The sequence below is a fragment of the Doryrhamphus excisus genome, linkage group LG2 (assembly GCF_037039965.1).
Source record: "Doryrhamphus excisus strain RoL-2023G ecotype Guam linkage group LG2, RoL_Dexc_Guam_v1.1, whole genome shotgun sequence".
NCBI classification, from domain to species: domain Eukaryota; kingdom Metazoa; phylum Chordata; class Actinopteri; order Syngnathiformes; family Syngnathidae; genus Doryrhamphus; species Doryrhamphus excisus.
In genome coordinates, this window is record NC_136358.1 from 16,176,191 (window position 1) to 16,197,407 (window position 21,217).

At 40.7% G+C, this 21,217-nt stretch overlaps 2 protein-coding genes across 5 annotated transcripts in view; one reads left to right on the forward strand and one right to left on the reverse strand.

Moving 5' to 3' along the window:
• Positions 1 to 1,887: 1,887 nt before the first annotated feature.
• Positions 1,888 to 8,829, reverse strand: ppp1r3aa (protein phosphatase 1, regulatory subunit 3Aa). 2 transcript variants are annotated; one of them, XM_058077307.2, is made up of 6 exons: positions 8,549 to 8,829; positions 6,545 to 6,663; positions 5,601 to 6,440; positions 5,374 to 5,426; positions 5,221 to 5,294; positions 1,888 to 3,495 (listed from the first exon to the last, which is right to left on the reverse strand). In XM_058077307.2, the coding sequence occupies exons 3-6, from the start codon at positions 6,263 to 6,265 to the stop codon at positions 2,029 to 2,031; spliced, it is 2,259 nt and encodes a 752-aa protein (XP_057933290.2). In that variant the 5' UTR covers positions 6,266 to 6,440; positions 6,545 to 6,663; positions 8,549 to 8,829; the 3' UTR covers positions 1,888 to 2,028. The 2 variants fall into 2 exon arrangements, with proteins under 2 accessions (XP_057933290.2, XP_057933288.2); XM_058077305.2 differs by lacking the exon at positions 6,545 to 6,663.
• Positions 7,716 to 21,217, forward strand: part of foxp2 (forkhead box P2) — a 107,597-nt gene continuing 94,095 nt past the window's right edge. The window contains exons 1-3 of one of the 3 annotated variants that reach the window (XM_058077298.2): positions 7,716 to 8,414; positions 18,663 to 18,737; positions 20,209 to 20,276. The gene's annotated coding sequence lies outside the window, so the exon portion shown is untranslated. The remainder of the gene's footprint in view (positions 8,415 to 18,662; positions 18,738 to 20,208; positions 20,277 to 21,217) is intronic. The other 2 variants (XM_058077301.2, XM_058077302.2) reach the window with 2 other exon arrangements.

Below are 21,217 nucleotides of genomic sequence, written 5' to 3' on the forward strand. Positions count from 1 at the left end.
TGATACATTTAATCTTGTGGTATTAATGAAAAAAGATCGATTCATAAGAAAGATTGAGCTCTAAAATCGACTCTCAAATGAAAGTTGACGATTCACATTTGTATTTAATTGGTCAGGTTAAGGGGTGGTTGGTGTTTTGGCGACATCTAGTGGCTGCAATTATTCATTGCATGCACTTGTTATGACGCAGTTGACAAATTGACAAACACAATGATACTTGTTACCGAATACTCTCCAATACACTTCTACTTTGGGAGACAATGTGTCAGTAAGTAATGTGAAACTATAAATACATGATACCTAAGAAATGATACATGATTGAAAAATGTCTTATTTTAGACTGCAGTGTTTAATGAGGACACTAAAAGTAGCTTCTGTCTTGGCCACTGACGAACTACATACACATGTATGACTTTCTATTTTAATTTAATTTGGTGTAGGGTCCGTATACTTTTTAAAAATTGATTTATTTCAGCTTTCGTATCATTAGTTTGTGTTCTGGTGTAAACATCGGCCCCTGATGTTTTCTGGAGTGGCGCCATGACAGCTCCCTCTGATAATGGCGCCATTATAAATCAAGGTAAATATGAGTTACAGTTCAGTGCGACTCTTTCCCTCTACATGATGCTTGTTTTGACTGATTCGACTTATATTTAATATGAATGATAACATAATGAAATAATTTTATTATAATTACATTTTATTTATTCACTTAATTTATTACAATAAAAAATCAAGTTAAATTTTAATCGATTGTTTACATTTTAATCAATTGTATTATATTTGTAATTTTTCAAATGTTTTAAATGTAATTTAAATACATTATATCAATAAAGAGTAATATAGGTAAAAGTTATATTTTCTGCATATAAAACCATAATTCTTTAGAAAATGTCATTTTTGTTTTGGGTGTCTCGATGGTTACATGATTTCCTATGGGATGCTCCGATCGATTGGCCACCGCTCAATAACAGCCATTGATCGACGATCATTGATTGCGATAAACGCCTTTCAAAGCTGATCACAAAAACAGATTAGCGTGCAGCGGCAAATCCCGCGTCTGCTGTGTCACCTTGGGCTGCTAACAAAACGATCCTGCCACTATTCCTGCTTTTTTGTTTACACATTTTGCCTGTATGTGAAACTCGACTTTTATGTCATTCATTCATTCATTTTCTATCGCTTTTTCGTCATGAGGGTCGCGGGGGTGCTGGAGCCTATCCCAGCTGTCTTCGGGCGAGAGGCGGGGTACACCCTGGACTAGTCGCCAGCCAATCACAGGGCACATATAGACAAACAACCATTCACACTCACATTCATACCTATGGACAATTTGGAGTCGCCAATTAACCTAGCATGTTTTTGGAATGTGGGAGGAAACCGGATTACCCGGAGAAAACCCACACATGCACGGGGAGAACATGCAAACTCCACTCAGAGATGGCCGAGGGTGGGATTGAACTCAGGTCTCCTAGCTGTGAGGTCTGCACGCTAATCACTAGATCGCCGTGCCGCCCACTTTTATGTCATTTTATCATTAAAAACAACTGTGTTTCCACCGTGATCACTTGTTGAGTCTTTGTAGCGAAATTGAGAGCTAGGTATCCACTCTTCTAGCTAGCGAGGCATCGTGTTAGTCCGCCAGATATAGTTTTTCATGTTCGCCACAACAATAAAAATATCCATTATGCAAATGGAACACTGTTGCCGTTTTTTTTACGTTTTTTGTGAGGGCTTTAGCATCAAAATATGTATTTTTCATAACGTCCATTGTTAGCTAGCTCATATTAACTAGTTTTCTCACACTACAATGCACAGGAAAGGGAAAGAAATAAGTGTACTTCCCCTTTAAATGTGAGCCAAATCACATGCGTCTTGAAGCCCATAAAGGATGGTGACCGATTGTTTATTTTATTCAAGAAAAGCCAACCAAACAGTGCACTACTAAGACAAAAATACAGATATAAAAATGTGTCATTGCACCTAGTCCCTATGAAGACACCCTGATGATGTAGTAACCATTTCACCCTAGCCGACAACCCCGTCTGTCCCCCCCTGAGACCACTTCCACTTATAAAACCACCATGCGAGCAAACAAGTAAGAACATGAAAGCATGAAAACACGTACAGCGCAGAGAATGCTAGGAAATCGTACAAGGAAACAATAACAACGAATCCGGCGACTGGCAGGCTGCAGGTGAGGAATCGGGTGAAGTGACTGAGGATGTACAACATGGTCCACCACATAAAACCGTTGGACTTCCGGCAGGGACGGTTGATATCTGGAGCAATCGACTGCCCACTATCTTCTGCGGCGGTACTTCCCGTGTCATGGAGAACACCTAATGCGGGGTCCGTTGGTCGTTCAAGTGCGCCATCTCCAACTCTATCCAATCTGGACTCCATTACTTCAAGAGCATTGGTATTCTCTGTCAAATTAGGCTCTTGTCTGTGCTCACTTTGGTTTATCCCCAGAGGGTCCTCCAACGTGAAGGTCACTCGTTCATTTAATGGATCCAATTGGTTGCAAAACTCGGTTAACTTTAGGCTTCTTTCGCACTCCTGAGACCTCATTTTCCCATTCAGGTTGTGCCTATCTGGCGGGAAATGTCTTAAAGTGCGGTGGAGGACACGAGCCTCTGGATTGGCTTCAAAGATCTGACCATTTGAGATGATGACACGGTCATCCAGTGTGCCGATTTCCTCATTTTTCTTCTCATCTTCTCTGGCTTCCATCTCAGTCTTTTGGTGACCCATCCTGCCACATGTGTCTTCCCCTCCCAGAATCTGTCTTTCTCCCTGTGAGATCCTGTCATGGCCGTCGGCATTCTGTGGCTCTGCTGTCATGGGCGTCAACTCCTTCAGGCATTCATCTCCTTTGTTTCGATGTTCTTCTGAAGTGTCAACAGATCCCCGGGACACGAGAGTCGCATGCGACTCTGCCGCGACTGTGTCCTCACCCCTTAAGGAAACGTGATCTGGCGATGTTTGGGAAGCATGTGACAGCGCCTGACCCGCAGCTGAGGCATCTAGGGTGGCATTCCGGACATCTTTTTCTTCAGGCAGAGAAGAAACCCGCACAGCGGTTTGCAGCCATTCCGACTCGGGGACACTCGACTCGTCCTCGCAAGCAGGCTCGTTAATAAAAGCCCGCCATACATCACACACAGAGGTGTCGTTATCAGCGGCGTGACCTTTCCCATTAAGAAAGGACCCCAAAATATCATTAACAGACGCTGCGGCTTTTACACTTTGCTCTTTCGACAAGGTCACTTTGGCTCTTCCTGTCCAGATATCATCCATTAGATTATTATCATTGTCCCAGTCCAGGCTAATCAGAGGAATTTGGTGGTAGGTCAGCACATGGGGTCGCTTGTTCAATTGTTTCCTCGTCCCCACGTGGGCCCCGGCGTCATGTTGCCCCCACCTGTGGGAGAATATGTCTTTGACGTGCGCCAGGCGTGCGGCTCTCTGTCGGTTTTTCATGCTCTCCACCTGTCCAAGAGGTCACAGGGTCAGAGGTTGAGTCAAGTATTTATGCCGGAGGCATAGCACGAGTTCAACGGGGGCATCGTTTTTGGATTCTTCAAGTCAAACTTGGCTATTTTTGGCACAATAACACTTCTTTATATCAGGGGTGTCCAACGTGCGGCTCGTTGCTGTTTTTTTTCATTGGTAAAAATACAATTTAACAAGAATATCTAAAAAAGACAAAATCAGCAGTAATTTTACATGAAGAAAGTCAAAATAATGTGGAAAAAAAGTTGTATTCTCAAGAGAAAACATAATAATAATAATAATAATTTAATTTAATTTGAACATGCATCAGATTACAATTGAATGCATCCCATAATCAGTTCACAGTTCCACATGTCCAAAAGGAGTAGGAAGAAGCAAAGCTTATTAAATCCTACCCCTCCATCTGGTACTTTTACAATCAGTAACTGTTACATTTGTTCACTTTCTGCTTTCCTAATATAGTTTTATTTTTTTTTATATTTTTTTTAATTTTTTGTCATGTACCGTATGAGGTGGTATGACCATACATGACATAATGGGTACCATAGTAACTGTCAATATAGTGATATGTTATGATAATAATAATCATAATGTAAGCAAAAAAGTTCAAGAAAAAAAACATTTAAAGTCATAATTATGAGAAACAGAAGATTTTTTGCTTTTCTAATATAGTTTATTATTTTTTTTTAATATATAAATATTTTTTTGTCCCGTACCGAAGTACGAGGTGATATGACCATACATAACATAATGGGTACCATAGTAAGTGTCAATATAGTGATATGTTTTGATACTGATAATCATAATGTAAGCAAAAAGTTTCCGAAAAAATCATTTAAAGTTGTAATTATGAGAAAGAGAAGATTTTATGGCACATTTTGATGGGTAAATAGGAATAAAGTCAGAATATTACCGGATGAAAATTTACTAAAAAAAAAGTTAAAATAGTTGGAATCGCAGAAAACGCAGAAAAAGTTGTATTTAAAAATAATACATTTTTAATTTTATGAGGAAAAATAACAAAATAAAGTCATTTTTATATTTATATGGGAGTTTTTTTATATTTATATATTTAATATTTAAAAAAAACTAAACAAAATAAGGTTGGGGAAAAGTGATCTTATAGAAATAAAGTCCAAATATTATAACAAAGAAAATGGTTATTTAAGAAGTTGAAATATTTGGAAAATTTAAAAAAAAAACTGCAAAAATGGAGGAAAAAAAAGAGCCAAAGACTGGAGTACACTTTTTCACCTACAGGACATTCCAAAGCAACGATGCAGAATTTTCTATGGTTATATATATATATATATGGTCATAAGTATGTGGCCCTCGGTGGAGAACATTGGCACACTCATGGATTATATCCTGTTTATTTTGTTGATTATATTGACTCCAATATAAGACAAACCCGTCTTTTTTAAGACCTGGTTTTGGTTTGAAGGATTTTTGGGTTTTCTCTGATCTTTTATTATTGCCTGAATGTCCAGATTATTGTCTATAAGAGTGTTGGTCTGCACTGTTGACTCAGCAAAATATGATGTACAGCAAACAATAATAAAGGTACCCTTAAATGACCCCATTTTTTCCCAGAGAAAATAATTTCTGAACATTTATGATAGACTAGCTTAGTATTAAAGTTTCTGTAATCCCTGTACATGTGTACATTTGCATGCAGTACACAGTAAAAATGAACCCTACCCGAGGTTTGTGCTCCGCAGGGTGGAATAAGGACGGACTCTCTGCACTCTCCTCTTCCCGTGGGGCCTCGGCTTCTACAGAGCGAGACAGTCAAAGGTCAAATTTCAGCTGGTCTTGGATCAGCACTGCAATATCAACACAGCAAATACGCACCTGTGGTAAGCATGGCCGTGTTGTTGCTCTGTTTTTCCTGAGCGCTTCCCCTCCTGTAACATTTTCATGTGTCAGTATGCTCTTTTTTTTTAATATAAAATATGCACCAATGACAGGAAGTGCACATTTCTGTCCACAGTGGACTAGAACACCATATAAGGGCAAAATGATTCCGTTACATAAGTGCTTACTTATCTAGTACTAACATTAGAATGCGTTTATCTGACCTGCTCGGTTTGAGACAGCTCCTCTGCACTTGTTGCCTAACAGGACTCTTCTGGTGGCAGAACATGACATAGTTCATCTCCTTGTTATTGGCCCAAAAAGTGCCCAGTGATGTCTCATAACGCAGACAAAACTCCACCCTGGTGCCTTCTTTCTCCAAGGGAGGAACCACCGTGTACTGGAAGGTAAAGCCATCCGTTCTGCTATCACTGGATCCAGGTACGTAGTCAGCCATGAGGTCAAAGTAGCTCCTCCAGCGGTCCAGGGTGATCCTCGCATACACGGACTTGCTGTAGCAGAGGTTGAGCACCCGCACCGTGCCTCGCAGGGTCGTGGTACCCGGAAGGAGCTCGATGCTCTCCAAGTCCACCATCTGCGCTTCCAGGCTTCGCTCCAGCTCCTCTGAAGATGAATGTGCGGTGAAGAGACAAGAAAGGTAAAACTCCTCAGAAGGACCGGCTTCTATTTCCTCGCTGACCTTCGTGGCGTCCACAAACTCCTTAATGGACACCAAATCCAGGCCAAAAGCATCCGCGAATGACACCTTCCTCCGGATTGCAGGCACGGTGGTTTCTTCATACTCCTCAGCAGTGGAGCCCCGGGTCTCCATCCTGAACCCTCCTTTCTTCTGATCCTCCTCCAGGTGTTTCATACACAGAGCCTCCATGATGGTGCAGAGGTCTGGGTGAGAGGCAGCCGGCGGGCCGTCCTGCCTGGCTCGCAGGGTGGCACGAAGCGGAGTGGCCCCCCAAGCCTGGGCCGCAGGGACACTGGAGAAAGGCGGGTGAGTCTGCAACGGGGACGTGACTGGACAGATGGAGTTGGGTTACAGCTGCTCGGGCCTATTAATAGTACACAAGGTGGGGGGGGCATGGTTATCCCTTTGGTTTATCCTGTCGCTATCTGTTTTCTAGCTACAAAATAAATAAATCCAAACACGGCTTACGTAATGGCTTTGGATGTCACATCTGGACGTGACCAAGCACACGTCTGCAGGACGGATGGAGTCATGCCAACAAAGTCCTTAAGCCCTCAAAGATCCTACATTCCCCATGATGCATTGTTCTGTAGTGCAAGTCCTCACATCATTTGGAACCAAAAATCAAGAGATTACGCTGTCCTTTGTAGCGGATTAAGACCTCAATGTGTGCGTGTGAGTCCAACCATGTGATGGTTAATTCAACTAATCCTCCATATGCACCCCCCCCCCCCACACACACCCCTCACCTCTCAAAGTTACAGTAAACCTTGTAGACTTCAATGAGAATTACACAATTTCTCCTTTGTTCTAAGGCCAAATATTCCTCTCATGGATTTAATGGTCAGGTCAATTATTAACAAGCATTCCCATTCTTTTCTGTGGGCAAACGTAAAACTCAATCATGATTACTACTAAGAATAAAACTGCTGTGAATAATAATAATAATAATAATAATAATAATAATAATAATAATAATAATAATAATAATAATAATAATAATAATAATAATAATAATAATCGTCATCATCATGTAAAATACTTTATTTTAAATATAAAATACATGACTGGCCTTGTAATGACAAGGTAAGGCCAGTAGATGGTGGTGTTTCATGACAATAAAATGTATGTTTTTATTTACCAAAGCAGACTGTAATTCCATTTTTGAACAACTGGTGGCAGCAAACCACAACATTTCGATTCTAGTGTTTCTTGTTTTTTTCCTGTACCGGTGCATTTTCCCACTTAATTTGGATTTTTCAAAGCTTAACATTTTCAGTATAGTGTGCATCTCTACACAAAGCTTAGATATGTTAATAGTGTAAATTAATGTATTTTAAGAGGTAAAAAAACACCAATTTGAACGTACTGGTCAAAAAAACCGAGGCAAATAGTTTTTTCCACATTTTGTAGCAACAATTTTCACCTTGATTATAGTCGTTATACACACAACACCCAAACATTTCTGAATAATACGCGTTAATTCAGATGTTCGCATGAAAACAAAAGTGAAAAATAGTGATCGAGAATAATAGATAATAATAATATAAGGGGACGATGCAGAAATGCATTTTATCCTCACTAATTTTGCTGCAATGTTAAGTCATTTTCATCAATTACATTTTTGTATATATTGCAATTGTAATGAAGTTTTAATATTGTGGGTTAATATACAGTAAATCAAGCTTTTATTTACACCACCAAGACATATTAAAATAAAATTAATAATGACATTTTAGTTAATAATGAAGATGCTTTGGGAATAAATACATATTGAGTATATTGTTGATCTGTGATATTTCGATATTTTGTATATTTATAATGGGAAATAATAGTTTCATATAAAACAGGACCCAAACAAAAAGTTTTAATGGACGTTTGTTGACATCGCAGGTGGCCCGTGACGTCACACGAGGTCGCAGTACGCCCAAAAATAACAACACACACCTTCCGCGCGTAAGCAAGTGCCTTCCCCGAGGAGGGGAGACAGGGAGGGGGGGCGATAGGTTCGAGTCCCAAATTGCGTGCATATATCTTGATGTGTGTGTTTGAATGGAAACGAGGCAAAAACACACACACACAAGCCGCCTCTTTTCGCATTGCGCGTCATTCAAACAGGACTTGAGTGTACTCGCTGGGTTGCACTAGTAAGCCTAATAACAGCGGAGATACCAGACCACAGCGGAGGAATATTCGACTTTTTAAAAAAAACTTTATTTACTCTACTTGTTGTTTTTCGTTATGGTCAAGCGTGAAGATTCTTCGTCACCTGTGTTTTTTTTCTCGGCTTCACCGCAAGGGAAATAAACCTGGCTGCGTGGGAGTTTTTTTTTTTTTGGTAAGTTTTCCTCCTTCGTGTAACTTCTTGCAAAACCGCACTTTCAATTAGGAAGTTGATCCACTTTACTCACAACAATGCTTGTTATTGTGTGAAAGAGCAAATAAAAGACGTATTAAAGTGACGACACTCACGGATGTGCTGTCCGGGGGATCGGCGTGTGTCTGGAGGATGAACTTTCACTTCTTTCACTCCCCCCCCACCCCGATACCGACGACGGGTTTGTGTGTTTTCACGGTTTAATTAATGATCCATGGCATCCCGTAAGGACGCGTGCGCTTAGTGACGTCAACAATGCTCATTACAAAGCCTGAACTTCTTTGTCTTTTCTTTCCTTTTGGCCTTTGTTGTGATAGAAAAATGTACAAAAAAGAAACAAAGCATGCTCACAAATGTAGGATATTTTTGTGTAATATTTTTCACTATTAAAATAATCCATGCATTTTGAGGAACAATTATTCTGAATGTGCAATTTTTTATCCCTAACCCTTTCTACACCTGAATCAGAAATCCTATCAACAGACACAAATCAATATCATCCTCCAGGTGGGAGCCGCAGGGTGCACAGGTGTTCCCTCCCCAGCAATGCAGGTGTGCTCCCATGCCGTCCCGCCTCACTCAGCAGGTCCCTAGCTCTTCAAAAGGGTGCAATAAACGCCCCCCCCCTCCCCCCCTCTGCTTGTGAAATATGTCAGTCACCGTGCACAATCGGGGCCCCTTTTTTGTCGGGAGAGCTCCCTGTAATCATTTATTCGAAATGTCCCGCGTGTTTACGTTATGCTACAAGGAAGGTCACTTCATTTTGTGCAAAAGCAGGACCTGCTATTCGCTTTCCATTCCGCCGCCGCTACTGACCGCACTTATTAATAAAGCCACTCACCCCACTCTGGCATCCATTTTTTTGATTGCGGCATTCATCATGGAGCGGTGGTGCTCTACATTATGGTAATAGGAAAATGAATGCCCTCCACTGGATAAATGTGTGTAACCTGTCATAAGTTTCAATCATTTATCAAAATTATTACTGCCTGCTGCGTGCTTTTTTAAATCATCTTTCATTGTGGAATGTACAAAACGTGAAATGTGCAAGATTTTTCCGGGGTAAAATCTACCCGGAACCCCCCAAAATACCCACATTTCCACAACAAATTTGTGAGTTTTCAATTATGTCAACGCACTCAAAAAAAATGCGTCTTTAGTTGCCTTCATAGCAATGTTTCCATGACAACCCCCATGCAAGTTAAGGCAACCCCAAGTGACCAAGCCCCACCCCCTCCTGAGTAAGACTTGAATTTGTGTTGACAGTTTTGGCCTTTAATGGCACTTTTGTCCCGTGCAAAAGTATTTGTTTACCGGGATCATATGCCGCGAGCTGTCAGGCTGACAAAGATTGACTTCTTAAGATAAAAGAGTGTATTACGCGCTTAAGAGGCCGCCTTTTTTGAGCTGTAATTATCCTCCGTTGCTGTAATCATGTTTTGTGTGGGTCTTGGGACGGCTCAGACTTTTTTTTTTTGTTCTTCTGCTTCGTGTCACTTAAGACCAACTGGATTGGAAATCAGTGCTGCCTTTTGGTTGGGGTGCGAGGATTGTCACAGGATTTGGGGCACTTTTTGCTTGCAAAACATTGAAAGATAGCCCAAACTGGAAAAAGAATTGTACTGATAAAGCAAAATGGCTGACTACCTGTGTGACTGACAAGGTATTTTGACGTAAACAAACATAATTTGCGATAATTCACCTTTTGACGTTCAACTTTAGGCATCTTTTTGGTGTACGAGAGCATAATATTGACTTGACACTCAAAACACGACCTTAAACCGAGCATATGCTAAACATCTAAACACAGTCACACTCAAAGTCGAGGTTGCTGCTGTTCCGTTTAAGATCTGTAGGTGTCAGTACTGCGCATTTCCGATACTTTTGACGCCGTATTTGATAGTAATGCTAAAACAACACGCTTTTTCAAAGTTTCTCAATCGTAAGAGTATCACAAAATGATACACGAGTGGGTCTACAAGACAAAACATGATTTCAAGATTACTAAATATATCACAATTTTTACTACAATCTACGAATTTCATTTCTAATATGCTCCATCCACTCTTCTGCACTCTCGCGGCCACAGAGACAAAGAAACTGACAGAAGCGCTCAATCTGGTCATGCCATTGTTCTATGGAATAAATGACATGCACAGAGTGAACTCTGTTCCTGGCTGTTTGGAGGCGACCTATTAGGAAAAGAGACATGCATGCACATGGCAATATATTGAGGTCGGCAAAATGAGATGACGAGACAGTTTTTTTTAATAAATAGAAATCATCTCATATTTTGCAATGTGTGTCTTGATTTTTTTTAATTTTTTTTAATCAAAAACCTACAACAGAAGACAAAGGCACAAATAAATAAGTGAAATTGTGCAGAAAAACTCTCTTTAGCTGCACTAGCTAAGCATAACTGTACAGTTCCATGCTGGCCATGTTTGTTTACAGTCCAAAGCATAGCTTCTTTTGGCGGTTTTGTTTAATTTTTTTCCTGCAAGGTTGAAGAAAGGTCACATGTGGTAAAAGGCAAGGTCACCAGAGCTCAGCCTGTCACTTGTTGTCAGCCATCTCTCATTCCTCACCCTCACAAGCTTCTCCCCCCCCCCTGTTTACTGTTATTTGCATGAATTGTAAAGGAACACCAGCATTTCCTGTTATTTTTTTTAAACTTGAAGTAAAAGTGTCTTTAAGGAGAGGAGATGCAGAAAAACATGGAATAGTATGGGGGGGGGGGTGCTGGTTTGTGACAGTAACACTTTTTGACAGGCACATTAGGCCGCAGAAAGAGCATCCAGCTTGGGGCTGAGGGCATATGGTGCCGCCTTCTGCCGGCGTCGCTCTAGACCGAGCTAGAACGCTCACGCCGGGTCACGACTGTCTCAGGTTTGTTCCTTCTGTCTCTAAATAAAAACAGAATGGACGCTGGAAGGGGGTTGATGATGATCGGGCTATTTGTTGGTGTGCGCACGACGGCGTCTTTCATGAAAGGACAAAGGGATGTTTTGAAGTCAGGCTTGTCAATAGTGTGTCTGCATAGGGGACGTTTGACATTCTCACAAAGTGTGAGTGGAGGGATTTTGTCTTCTGTCTTTTGGTTGGTGAGCCTTAATCCTACTCTAAACAACGGCTCTGTTTCCACCACAGCGGCTTTGCCCTCAGTGTAAGTGTGCAGCGAGGTGTTTTGAATATTTGGCTCACGAAGGGAACCAAAATACAGTAAAAAAAAAAAAAACTCAAACTCAGGAAACGTGACGCTTTCATTAAAACATGGCAGGTTTTTGCCACGAGGCCACCATGTTTGAAATATTTTCAACATGCAAAGTGGATTTTTTTTTCCGCTGTGTTTGGTATTCCACAAAAGGAAATTTATGGTCTTTAATAACACTACAGTAATCCCTCAAATATCAAGGTTAATTGTTTCCAGGCCTGACCATGATAAGTGAATTTCCATGAAATAGGATTCCTTATTTATAAGTTTTTATAGCTTGAGCATACAAAACCGGTTAGAACCTCATAAATATTTTTTTTTAACATTACAGCCATACCCCGCCTATCGATTATGGCCTATTATTAGTATAAAAGAAGCATATTTTTTCACATTTTTTGCATAAATCATGTATTTTCATGCACAAAAAATTGCCAAACAAAAACAAATACCAGGCATTCAGAAAATGTGTTGAAAGACACTGTATCCTACACTGGTCACTAGGTGTCAGTAATGTTACATCAATGAGCACTGTTCAGTCAAGCAGTAACAACACAGAACTCTCCCAATGATTACATGCGTGAGTCTATATTATGTCCTATTTTGTCTTATTATATCTACTATATTAATTAATACGACTGTAAAGGTGACTACAGTTGTTATTGCATGTCTAGATGGCTCCAATAATGTCAAAAACCTGATTTGAAAGGTCGAGAACATATTTTCTGTGCTCCAACTATGAAAATATTCCATTTATGAAGAAGAAATCCTACATCACGAACTGATTAGAGCCCTCCTAAACACAAAATAGCACCCCTATAGTTTTGTTTACACTTGTATTACCCAATATGGTAGCTATAATAACAGAAAGTAATAAATATTAGACATAAATAAGGCTATATTGATCAATTTTAGATGCTTGTGTTACCGAATATTAGAATAGAATATTATCATGTCTTTGAATGCGTCTTCTGAAGTTTTGTTGAAATTTTGAGGCGTGGTCCAGAAAGCGGAGGTTCCACGTTATTAGGAACACCATCTCATGTCGACACAATACTTTTTGTCAGCGTTATTCATGACGATTTGTTCGAGTCCTGCACTCCAGCCTGGTAGCTGTTTAAGAATGTTTAGAACTTTTTATTTAGATGGTCACACAGGGCAGATGGTGCCGTGCCGAGTCCCCCACCAGAGCCTCGAGGCAGCTTGTTGTTGCACAAAACGTACCTTCTTTATGTTTTTTTTCTTGGGGTCAAACCTGTTACAACACCTGTTTTCCCCGCGTATGCAAATCTGTTTTTTTGTCATTTCATTAAGCACGACACCGCGACAAGGGTGCCTGGCACCAAGCCCAGTTGGCATACAGCGGAGAGCTGCTGCAGGCCCAGCGACGAAGGGGGGCGGGGGGGTTAACGGGAGTGGAGATTTAAAAAATTTGGATAATTATAAGCACTCTCGCGTGATTAGCATCTTCTCTGTGGAAGTGAATCCCGAAAAGTGGCACACGCGTCTCGCACACGACCTACTCCCTCCTCCTCACGTTCCTCTACCTCCTCCCATCTTCATCCCTTCATCATCTGGCGCTCTCCCGCAGCGCTCGCCTCTTAACCACATGTGCCAGCGCTGGGCTCGCTTTTGCTCGGGGGCTAATTGTTCACTGGTAAACTGCATCAGACGCGCACCGCTACAAAGCTGCATGGTGTCGGGGATGATGTTGACGAGGAGGAGGAGGAGAGGAGGAGGAGGAGGAGGGTGGGACGTCCCCACATGGTCACAAGTCTGGAGATTGTCACTTGTAATCCGGCCCGTGTGCTGAATGCAACAAATACACCATGAAATTAAAGGTTATTGCAGGGAAAAAGCAGCGTCTGACACGACTGAAGCTGTTTGCAAACCTTCCTCTCAGCTTACCTGCACAGGCTAATGAGATGCAATACAAAAAAGCCTGGCTTAGCTTTGATTGACACTTTATTCAGTTAACAGTAGAGCTGCATTGCATCATATGCCGAGGTGCTTCTTATATGTTGTCTTTGTGCTAAAGCTCACAACTGGTGGATTGGGACCCAAAAGTGGGGGGCGGATCCATTATGGGTGAGGCGCAGACACCAAGTCAAAAGTTCCATTAAAATAGTAATATTAAAGTAATAGTAATATTAGATAGTAATATTCATTCATTTTCTACCGCTTTTCCTCACGAGGGTTTCGGGGGGCTGCTGGAGCCTATCCCAGCTGTCTTCGGGCGAGAGGCGGGGTACACCCTGGACTGGTGGCCAGCCAATCACAGGGCACATATAGACAAACAACCATTCACGCTCACATTCATACCTATGGACAATTTGGAGTCACTAATTATAACCTAGCATGTTTTTGGAATGTGGGAGGAAACCGGAGTACCCGGAGAAAACCCACGCATGCACGGGGAGTAATAGTAATATTAAATATGTAACATCCAACTTATTTTGAAGAAAATTTGAGCAATATTTGAAGTAATCTTCCTCCTTAGTATATGTTCTTTTTGATTTATTCCATAAAACAACGGCATGAACGGAGTGAGCCTCTGGGTGGAGGCGGGGCCACTAGCATACACAGTCTAATGTAGTAGAAATGAACAGATTGCATTATATAATCATATTTTTTTATTGTACTTTTGTCTCGTCTTGTAGACCCAATTTGATCTATTGTCTTGTCTCGTGACACCCTGAAAAATGACTTCATTAAAAGCGTGTCCCATGCTGAGACCGTCTGAGAACCCCTTTGCTAAGGTGAGCTGAATACAAACAAACATCAAAATGAAAGTGTTTTAACACATTATAACAGGACCAGCCATGAATGTAGTATATCTCTTATGCACCTGGCCTGCCTTTTTCCTACCGTGTTGGACACTTCCCTTTGCCTGTGGTCAAAATGATAAAAAAAAGAACTGAAAAGTGTGTAAAGTGTCCCAAAAGTCGTCTTTGAGGTGTTCACTCTGCTGTAGTCTCGTGCCCCAGGTTTTGCTGGACTTTTGAGGCATGTTGTTCCAGCACACGGAGGTTCCACTCAGCATGATACATTTCACTTCCTCACAATAACATTGAGTCTTTTGCCGTGTTATTCAAACATTGCACACCAGCTTGTCTATGCTTAATGACCCACCCTTGGCCCCCTCTTTGCTTGTCCATCATCTAGTACAGGGGTACTATGACTTTAAGAAAAGTACAATGAAGAAACATATAATGCATTGCTATCCACTGCTTTAATTTCTACTGTTACACTTTTCTGCATTCAGTGTGTATGCCAGTGGCCCCGCCTCCACCCACTTTGACAATATGACTGACAAAAGGGTCTCACTCCGTTCATGCCGTTGCTCTATGGAACAAATGTGCCAAGGTGCTGAAACCAATGTCTAGTACAGGGGTACTACGACTTTAAGAAAAGTACAATGAAGAAATATATAGAAATAATGCACTGCTACCCACTGCTTTAATTTCTACTATGTTACATTCTTCTGCATTCAGTGTGTATGCCAGTGGCCCCGCCTCCACCCACTTTGACAATATGACTGACAAAAGGGGCTCACTCCGTTCATGCCGTTGCTCTATGGAACAAATGTTGTGCTGAAACCCAATGTACACAGTGAGTGCGCTTCCTGTCTATTTGGATGAAAAAACACATGCAAATATGAAATCATAAAATATTACAATATTTATTGAATTTTCATTCATTCATTTTCTACCGCTTATCCTCACGAGGGTCGCGGGGGTGCTGGAGCCTATCCCAGCTGTCTTGTGGCGAGAGGCTGGGTACACCCTGGACTGGTGGCCAGCCAATCACAGGGCACATATAGACAAACAACCATTCACACTCACATTCATACCAAATTTGGAGTCATTTATTGAATTTTTGTATTTGTAACACATGATATGTAAATATCAAAATTGCAGATAAGACCACAAAAGCAGGTATAAGGTATATCACTTCTCGTTTTTAATGATTAGTTGGATAAAATGTACTCAAGTATACTAAAAAATGAAATCAGACATTAGTTGTTTATGATGCATTTCAATCTAAATTGTGTGGATCCCCAAACTACTATATTAATCGATCCTGACCCATCTTGTACTTTATTACAAATACATTTCAGGAAGGTGCATTGCCATTGTGTACATTAACTGTTGGCAGTATTTTCCAAACACATTATTACTGTGTTTGATGCCTGCACGCCAGCATGTTGGTTGTTTATGCTTTGTGAGCAACCTGTAGGCCGTCTATCCTCGTCCATCATCATCTACTTTTCCACGAGTGGTCTCCTCATCCACACTGAGTCCACATGAATGGACGCGGGAAAAAAAAAAAAAACTGACTTAACGCCTGTGCCGAGCTAATCTCATCTGATAACCGCGGACCACCACTGCCGCCGCTGCCGCCGCCACTACTCCTCCCCCTTGCCGTCTTCCTGGTGATTTGTACTTCTGCACAGACACAGGCATTAAAGCCCCCTCTGATACGGGCGAGAGTTCATTAGAGATGGGCCTTTGATGGGCAGCCTTTTCATGTGACTACCGGTTCCTCAAATACCTTGATGTAGAAGCTTAAGAAGCCATTGTGCAGTAAGCCCTCCTTATTTAGATCTGCATACTAAATCGGGGGCGGGGAGGGGGGAGTAAATAACCAGCCAGCAGATGGAAGCAAGGAGATAAGACCGCGGTGAACAATCGCATTTGTATTTTGTTATGATGTTGACAGCAGCTAAAATTCACTAATCTAACCACCACTGATCTGCATTTCAAAGAAATCTCATTTAGCAGCAGTGCGGATAAAGTTCCGCTCATTGTGTCTATTTTATTGCATTCTTCACTAATTTATCAGCCTGCAGATTTAACGCGCGCCGGACTCGCCGCTTGCACGTTGCTCACAGGGGTCTTAAATACTGTGAAAGCGGCCCGCGTCTAGACTGTGAGCTGAGGGTAATTACACGTCTGACCATGAATAGAATGAGTTCCATCTTTCTTTGAGTGTGCTTCAATTGCTGGCTGATAAGGAGCTGCGCCAGAACACCACACCCCTCCTCCTCCTCTAGCCGTTTTACTTGTATTTACTTTTAAAGATATTGTGTACAGTAATCGTACTTGTTAGCATAATGCCCTCTTTCATCAGCAGACCCTCCTTTTTGCTTGCACTGTGGAGGTATTTACAGCGCCGCTCTTGAATAGTTTATCTTGACTTAGTGTGCGAGTGCTTTATGTCAATAGCAGCCTACGGGACATAGCATTACCAGGCTTTGCATGAATATCCCGGTGCCATGGAGTTATACCGAGATACCCTGACGATTGGAGGTCATGCAGCATTGGTAGCATCTCTAATTCGATTTTTTTACTGACACACACAGTATTTAAATTCACGATGTCTATGGAAATGGTCATGATTGAGTTTATTTAGACACGTTTAACAATAGTGGTTGTTACTGATATATAAACTGATGCAGATACAGGCAGCAGTTCCTCCTAATACTAATATCAGATCACATTTTGTAGAAGTATTGGGTTATATTGGGCCAATATAATTATAAATGGGTCTGTGTTTATGTTTAGAGGGCTCTGATCATGTTAAAAACATGATTTAGAAGGTTCTCTGCTCTAATTATGAAAATATTCCATCCTTAAAGTGAGGATTAACTGCGATAAATGAGGGATTAACGTCTTGCATATTGGTATCGGCAGAAACCGTGATAGGCGGCACGGCGGTCGAGTGGTTAGCATTCAGATCTCACAGCTAGGAGACCAGGGTTCAATTCCATCCTCAGCTATCTCTGTGCATGTTCTCCTCGTGCATGCGTGGGTTTTCTTTTCCTCCCACATTCCAAAAACATGCTAGGTTAATTGGCGACTCCAAATTGTCCATAGGTATGAATGTGAGTGTGAATGGTTGTTTGTCTATATGTGCCCTGTGATTGGCTGGCGACCAAAGACAGCTGGGATAGGCTCCAGCACCCCCCCCCCCGTGACCCTCGTAAGGAAAAGCGGTAGAAAATGAATGAATGAAAACGTGGTATCGTTATTAACTGGTGGTGGTATCTACATCCGGAGCTACAGCTGCCTGAAAAATTGTCTGTAATAACTAACCAAAGATCTGTGTGACAAGATTTTGAGTCTTGTCTCGTCTTGTGGGCACTAGGCCCGGGACGATAATAAATAAATTCCACAATAAATGAAAATGAAAATTTTCACACTCTTGTCATGGTTTCATCACCAGTATGAGCAGAGTGAGCCCTTTTGTTAGTCATACAGTCTCTTTGTTTCAGTGGGTGGAGGTGGGGCCGCTAGCATACACACATAGAAATTATGACTATACGTATTTTTTCAAGTCATATTAAAATGTTGTCTTGTTTCCTTCGTAACGCCTCGTGGGTGTCTCGTGACATCCCTAATAAAATTCCAATAAATAATGAATAAAACGGGCCTAGATTTGTCTGTAAAGTGTTTTTGTTGTTCCTCTTTGAGCTCCCCGTTCCCCCCACCCCCCCATTACAGTTCACAAAGCACATTCCTCAAGATTCAGCAGTTGCTGGTAGCGCTGTAGGGGTCACTGGGGCGGGGATTAAGGAAGAACACCATTTTTGTGCCACCTCCTTGCTCTTATTTCTAATATGAGAAACACGAATACGTTGTGAGGGGGATAGATCACATGTGTCGTCACCTGAATGCAAGTGGATGCGGAATCAATTGTGTGTCAGAGGAACGCCGTGATTTACTTGGTGTTGAGCTCTTGTGCCTTGAGGCGTTGTACCTTTTAACTTCAGAGAGCATGTGTGTGTGTGTGCTGAGGGACTGTACACTATACTGCAACACACACACACACACACATTCTCCTGTTTCACAGCAAAATCCAGGTGCACTTTGTTGTTCCACACTTTATTACCTTCATACAGAAAATAGTTATGCAAGACAACATCGAGCCTGCACATGCCTGCACCCGCTCTGAAAATAAAGACATGCAGACTAATCATATGCTTAATGTCACAGATTGCTTGCTGTTGCCGTTGTGGGACTCCTTGCACCCCCGTTTGACGGACAACACAGCTAGTTCGCACCCTGAAGGTAAGTATCATGCACAAAATAAGCAGGGGAAGAATGAATAGGACAACATCTGTATGGCCGTACGACACTAAGAGCTCAGACTGATGCAAAGTGTTCCTATGAGACTCTTTTACAAATAGCACAATACCACATTCTAGTGTTATTCTTTAGTAAATTATTATTTATTATATACAGTATTATTCTGTTTATTCAATGGTTTAGTGCAGGGGTCTCAAACTCAATTTACTTGGGGGCCACTGGAGCTCGGGTCTGGGTGAGACTGGGCCGCATCAGGTTTTCCCAAAAAAAAAAAAAAAAAACGCATTTATTAAAAGCTAAATTTTTTTAAAAACTTCGCTTTGGTTCCAATTTTCTACAAGAAAAGCTCTGATAAAATATTCCACTGTTCTCAAATATCTTACTTTTTATTTTTCTACACAAAATAAGATGAAAAATAAATCAACAAATCAAGAATAAAGAAAATCAATCAGTAATAAATAAATAAATATAATAATAATAATAAAACGGCAAATAATAAAAACTTAAACCACATATAGTTGGTGGGTAGACAAATTATTTTTTTCAGATTAAAATGAACAAAGCATTATTAGAGCCCTGTAGACATGACAAAACACGACTATAGTCACATTTATACTTTTTTTATTTACAACATATTGCGCAACTGCAGGGTCTTGAGACACATGCTAACTCGCAAACTAGAGAGCTAGCAACCTAAACGGTAGCCTTCAAGTTATTTCCTTTAAACTTAAATAGCCAAAAACTTACCACTTCCACACGGATAGGGAGGATAACTATAAACAATTATTTAACCTTTAACATGAACATTAATCAAACGTAAAATTTTTTTCTGGGTACATGATACCATACAGCATCCATATCAAACTTGCGCAGGCCGCACTAACATTAAACTTTCATATCAAGACGAGGGCCTCAAACTAGTGTCCTGCGGGCCACATTTGGGCCGCGTGCTGCGTGTTTGAGACCCCTGGTTTAGTGTTATATGTTGAACATGTTCAACACAGGAAGTGAGCAAACTATGGATAACCGCTTGCTGTGCTTCTTCCTACTCCTTTTCGGACATATTGAATTGTGCAAGTGTAAACATAGTATGTTGCATTGCATGTAAAATATATCTTTTTTTGGTGCAGAGTGGTTTTAGTGGCTAGCTGAGGTCAAGAGGTGGGTGTGGGGGGGAGGAGGGGGGTTATTATTAATACTACAAATCTTCATCTGATAGAATTGCCCCTCTAGCGGGCAACCTCTCACTTTTGGCCCGTTTCACACCCCAAGGCTTTTCAATCTCCTCTCGCGCTCACAAGTTATGATACGCGGACAAAATGTGAACACGCTTTGGTGTCTTTGTATTTATTTTGTTGATTGAGATTTGTAGCGTAGCCTTAAATGATTCCCTGCCTTACTGCTCATAGATCCAAACATGTATATATATCTTTTTGTGTGTGTTTTTTTATAGGCTGGAATATGCTCACAGTGGGCCGATAGAAACAAGCTGAGAAGATACAAAGTGTGAAGTCCAAAGTGGTAAGTCATAAAGAAGTTTTTATAGATTGGCATGTCCAATACAATCTAGAATAGGGTTGTCCAAACGGTTTCCAGCAAGGGCCACATACTGAAGAATGACAGGATAAGAATGCATAAGATATGCTAAGAAGAAAAAACTTAATATGAATGTTGCTTTTTCCCCCACACATTTTTGCTGTTTTTTTTAAATATCTAAATATTTCAACTTTTTGCTTAAATTTCTGATTACTTTATTCCCATAATATTTTGACTGTATTATCATAATCTTGTAACTTTTACATTTTCTAAAAATTACTACTTTGTTTTTTGTTTGTTTCTCATAATATTACCACTTTTTATATCAATATTCTCATGAAATTGTGACATTTTTCTGCATATAACTCAACTTTTTTCTCTTAATATTTTGTCTTTATGCTCATAAAATTTCCACATTTAAAAAAAAAAAAAAATTTCAGCTTTCTTCTAATTACATTTTCACGTAATTACTTTGTTTATTGTTTTTGTTTTTGTCTTCTTTAATATTTCAACTCAATTGGGTGGGACCAATCACCGCAGGGTGGGCGTGCCTACAGGTGGGCCGTAGGTGGAATAATGGAATAGGTGCAGATTCTGGAAGACCGAGAAAGCTTGGTGCAGGTTATTATGTGTAGCTGCTCTATAAGACTCCACAACTCAACACATCTCTTCATTAATTTCTATACCGCTTATCCTCACCAGAAAATTAGCATGATTGATCCCTTTTTAGATATTCCAACTGGAATATCCCCTCCACATAATATTACAACTTTTAAAAAGTATTTTTTCTTGTAATATCATGATTTCAAATATTAATCATTAGTCTCGTAAAATTACAACTATTTCTTGCACTTATTTGGAATTTACTGTGGTAAAAATACTGCTTATTTTTCTATATATATACGCTACCGCTTAAAAGTTTGAAA